Raw genomic sequence first — 4,757 nt, 5'->3', positions numbered from 1 at the left:
TTTGTGTCGCCGCTGCGAGGCCGCTTGGTCCCAGAACCCCCTCGAGGCTCGGGAATGTGAAGCTCGAAGGCTCGCTGAGGCCGCTGCGTCTCACTTTCCTACCGGGTTAGAAAAGTTTGCGGGGCGTGTGGATGAATTAATCCGCTCTTCTGCTTCGCCCTCCCAGCGCCTAGGAGCCGGCGGCCCCGGAGCAGTGGCCGCACCACGCCGGCCTCCGCGCGCAGGACCCCACCGGCCCCGCCCACCGGCCCCAGGCGGCGCCCGCCATGTCCTACCCGCAGTTTGGATACCCTTATTCCTCCGCACCCCAGGTAAGGGGGCCTCATGAGCGCGCCGGGAACGCGGCCGGACACACCGGCGGGCGGGCTGTCCAGCGACCCGGTGTCGCTTCCCAGAGAGCAGGGCCTGTGCCGCGCGCTCCTTGCATCCAGCCCTGCGGAGAGCAGGGGCGCTGAGAGAATCTGCCGTGCGGGGGAGGCCTCCATTTCTCCCACTTTGCTTGACCCCCACCACACCACACCCCGGCCTCTGAGGCTTCGCCCCAGAGGGGCCCGGGGACCCTGGATAGACCTGGCACAAGAGGGCGTGCGCGGTCTTGGAACCCCCTCCCGCCCCCGCCCACACACACACACACACACAGACACCCCAGGGAGGGTGTGAAAACTCCAGGGCCTGATGGGCTGGACCCCAAGTGGCTGGAGGAGGCCTGGCCCATCAGACTCGCAGCAGGCAGGAATGCGTGGCCCTGTGTGGATGGCCATAGGCCTGAGGCCACAGGCACGCACTCCTGGGCGAAGGTCAGGCAGGTGGAGGCCTAGAGCCCCAGCCTGGCGCCCAGGTTCGGGCCTTTCCTCGCGGCCCCTCTCTCCTCCAGTTCCTGATGACCACCAACTCCCTGAGCACATGCTGTGAGTCCGGTGGCCGCACGCTGGCAGACTCCGGGCCCGCCGCCTCAGCCCAGGCGCCTGTCTACTGCCCGGTCTATGAGAGCCGGCTGCTGGCCACCGCGCGCCACGAACTCAACTCGGCCGCTGCGCTTGGCGTCTACGGGGGTCCCTATGGTGGCTCGCAGGGCTATGGCAACTACGTGACCTATGGCTCTGAGGCGTCCGCCTTCTACTCGCTGGTAAGGGGAGGGAATTATCTGAAACCTTACCCCGCCACGCCACGCCCCTACCCCCTCGAATTGCCAAGCCTCCTCCCTGAACTCTGGAGTCAGGGGCGCCAGTGCCCTGGACCCCAGATTGGTCGGGGTGGGAGAAGCACACCTTCGCTGCTTTTTCAACTTTGCGCCTTCTAGCCCAGTTCCTCAGCACACCTCCAGCCCCCAGGGGTGGGGGAACCTGGCAGTTCTGACCACATCACCGGTCCAGTACCCACCCCTTCTCCCCATCTCCCATGCTTTCCCCCACTGAGCTCCCCTCCCCTCACTCCTCCCGGTCTCCCTCCTCCTCTCCTCCCAACCCGCCACCACTTGGCCCTCTCCTGGCCTCTCCCTCCCTTGCCCCCTCCATGCCCACCCTCTTGCTCCACCCCCATTTTTCTCCTCCCTTCCTCCCTGTGGTCCTTGTCTTGTGTCCTGCTCACCCTCCTCTCCTCTGCTGTCTCCCAGCCCCCCACCCCTCTTCTCTGCCCCTTTCTTCCTCCAATCTCATTCTCCTCTCTCCTACTCCCCAACCCCCCCCCCAGTTCTGCTCATTCTCCCTCCCCGTCTGGAGGTTCCTTTGCTCCCTGGGCCCGAGAGAGTCTGGGGGCGTGATGGCTGATGAGGCTGCCCAAGGGTCTGTGCAAAGCGTGCAGGAGCCTAGGTGCATGGGGGGCGGGGTGGAGTTGGGTCGCCGCCCGCCCGGAAGCTGCGACCCCCAGGCTCCTGGGATCCTACAGAATGGCTTCGACTCCAAGGACGGGCCTGGATCTGCGCATGCGGGTCTCACGCCTGCAGCGGCTGCTGCCTACTACCCCTACGAGCCGGCGCTGGGCCAGTACCCCTACGACAGGTGAGGGACAGAACCCCACCTCCACCACCCCTGCAAGGGCCCCTGCACTCTATTCAGCCATCAAACTCCCCACCACCAACAACCCCATGCCCCCCTGTGAAAGGTTGGGAGACAGGAGGAGGGGCATTCTTTGGGTCAGGCTCCCACTGACCTTGGGTTATTCCCAACCCCACCTCCTAGGCAAGCCATGCCCCACTGGGGTAAAATGTGTCCCAGCCTCCCCTCCCCTGCTCCCCACGCTGTCTGGACTCCCAAAGCCCTTGCTGCAACGTGGTTTTCCCGGCAGCCAAGTCTTGTTGCCCAGGCTTCAGACACCTGCCCCACCCAAGAGGTTGCAGCCCATGTGGTGTGGGACCTGTCCACCTTCCCCTATGGTGGGAACTGGAAGGGGGAGTCCAGTAGGACCCATTCAAAGACAGCATGCCCCATCTTGGCAAGAGGAGGGTAACAATTATAAACTTAACTGCAGGAAGTCCACAGTAGGCAGTCTGGGCACTTTCTCCCTATGGAAACTAATGGCCATTTTTGCCCATGGGTGTTATACAGTTGGGTTCACACTTCTGTGATGTGCTTTCCCGGTTTGGGGATCTAAAGGGTAGGAGAGAGGCCCCGTAAAGGAACTCAAAGAATAGATGTCTAGGAAGAGTGGCCGAGACCTGGCCAGGCCTTGAGCACTCCACCCCAACCACTCTGGCTGGGAAGGAACTCAGGCTCCCTGTAAGTTTAATCAGATAGAAACATCTTCACTCTCAGGCCACAAAAGGCAGTGCCCATAGGCAGTGGCAAGGGGTAGGGGCCTGGGTCCCACCAGGGTCTTACCACCATAAACACACCCTCACGATGGGGACTGAAAGCCTGCATGGGCCTCGTTCCGGCCGCCGGCGCCGCAAGGGTCTCGGCCGGCACCCCATTGCCCAGCCTGTCTCCAGGTACGGGACCATGGACAGCGGCACGCGGCGGAAGAACGCCACGCGCGAGACCACCAGCACGCTCAAGGCCTGGCTGCAGGAGCACCGCAAGAACCCCTACCCCACCAAGGGCGAGAAGATCATGCTGGCCATCATCACCAAGATGACCCTCACTCAGGTCTCCACCTGGTTCGCCAACGCGCGCCGGCGCCTCAAGAAGGAGAACAAGATGACGTGGCCGCCAAGGAACAAATGCGCAGACGAGAAGCGACCCTTCCCAGAGGGCGAGGAGGAAGAAGGGGGCGAAGAGGAAGCCAGGGAGGAGCCCCTCAAGAGCACCAAGAATGAAGGTGCGTGGGAGGCTGGCCATGCTGGCGCTGGGGCACTGAGGTCAGGGACTCCCTGTGCCTTCTTTTGGGGTTCTAGGACCTCTAAAGACATTGAACCTGGGGTAGTAAAAGCAAACTTCAAGGGCATGGGCAGCAAATGAATGAGCTGGCCTAAGAGAGGCCCTGAGCCCAGGGCGCCTGCAGTACTAACTGGGAACAGGCTTGAGGAAACCCAAAACATCATTTAAAACATTAGACACACCCACCCTCCCGTTGCCCCTATTGGTCTGAGGAGGAAATCGCTAGCCCTCTTTGTTGCCACCTGGGGGGTGGGGTAGGGAACATCTGGAGCAGGTGCGAGGGACAAAGAAAGGCTGTGGGTGCTTTTCCTAGCTCCAGGGTCGGGCCATGGGCACAGAGCTAGGAAGGAAGAGCGGGGTTGTGATTCGCTCCCGCCTCTCTTCCTGCACTGGCCCCTCTTTCTGTCCTGCGCAGAGTCGGTGGGCAAAGAGGAAAAGGATCTAGAGCTCACTGACTTGGAGGACTTCGACCCGCTGGAGGCGGAGCCCCCTGAGTGTGAGCTGAAACCGCCCTTCCAGCCCCTGGATGGCGGTCTGGAGCGCATCCCTGCTGCGCCTGATGGTCCAAGCGCCCTGGGAAAGGAGGCCACGGGCACCCTCCGGATGCCCCTGGCCGCCGGTGGCGGGGCCGCCCTGGACCAGGACTTGGAGAGGGCCAGGAGCTGCCTCCGAAGCACAGCGGCCGGGCCCGAGCAGCAGCCTGGTGCGGGGGGCGGCTCACAGGCTTGCGAGGCCAAGCTGGGCTTTGCGCCGGCTGGGGCACCGGCGGGCCTCGAGGCCAAGCCACGCATCTGGTCCCTGGCTCACACGGCGACCGCTGCCACCGCCCTGAGCCAGACTGAGTTTCCGTCATGCATGCTCAAGCGTCAAGGCCCCGCTGCCCCTGCGGCCACTTCCTTGGCGCCTGCCTCGTCCTCGCCTGCGGCCCCGGCCCCCACTGGTGCCCTGGACAGGCACCAGGACTCCCCGGTCACCAGTCTCAGAAACTGGGTGGATGGGGTCTTTCACGACCCCATCCTCAGGCACAGCACTTTGAACCAGGCCTGGGCCACCGCCAAGGGCTCCCTCCTGGACCCAGGGCCGCTGGGACGCTCGCTGGGGGCAGGCGCCAACGTGCTGACTACGCCCCTGGCGCGCGCTTTCCCGGCCGCCGCACCCCATGACGCCCCCGCCTCGGGAGCAGCCAAGGAGCTGCTGGCCATCCCGAAGGCCGGCGGCAAGCCCTTCTGCGCCTAAGTGGCCCCGCCCCCTGAGCAGAGGAGGGGCCGAGGCTCAGGCTGCAGGCCTGTAGGTCGCAGACTCTTTTTCTACCAAGTTTCCAAAGCAGGACAAGAGCATGGCGAAGTTCAGGCAGCCAGCCCACCGTGGAGGGAGGAGCTGAACTCGGCCGCTCCAGGCCACAGACCAGCGCCCCGGAGCCGCCTTGCCAGGTCCACCGACCCC

The 4,757-nt window shown here is 64.2% G+C and overlaps 1 protein-coding gene across 1 annotated transcript; it reads left to right on the top strand.

Annotated features, from left to right (window-relative positions):
* The first annotated feature begins 266 nt into the window (after nt 1–266).
* IRX4 (iroquois homeobox 4) lies at nt 267–4,550 on the top strand. Its single transcript, XM_034998804.1, has 5 exons — nt 267–311; nt 875–1,126; nt 1,885–1,997; nt 2,927–3,255; nt 3,730–4,550. The coding sequence occupies exons 1-5, from the start codon at nt 267–269 to the stop codon at nt 4,548–4,550; spliced, it is 1,560 nt and encodes a 519-aa protein (XP_034854695.1).
* Nucleotides 4,551–4,757: the final 207 nt, after the last annotated feature.

This window comes from Mirounga leonina, unplaced genomic scaffold (genome assembly GCF_011800145.1).
Source record: "Mirounga leonina isolate KUSES-001 unplaced genomic scaffold, KU_Mleo_1.0 Mir_95, whole genome shotgun sequence".
In the NCBI taxonomy this organism is placed as follows: Eukaryota; Metazoa; Chordata; class Mammalia; order Carnivora; family Phocidae; genus Mirounga; species Mirounga leonina.
Note: the sequence above shows the minus strand (reverse complement) of the source record. Positions and strands in the feature narration are given on the sequence as shown.

Bases quoted from the DNA above. Each gene is read 5' to 3' on its own strand.
- IRX4 (XM_034998804.1), top strand. From the start codon at position 267: ATGTCCTACCCGCAGTTTGGATACCCTTATTCCTCCGCACCCCAG. The intron at 1,127-1,884 runs GTAAGGGGAGGG...GGGATCCTACAG, and splicing joins CGTCCGCCTTCTACTCGCTG to AATGGCTTCGACTCCAAGGA. The intron at 3,256-3,729 runs GTGCGTGGGAGG...TGTCCTGCGCAG, and splicing joins CAAGAGCACCAAGAATGAAG to AGTCGGTGGGCAAAGAGGAA.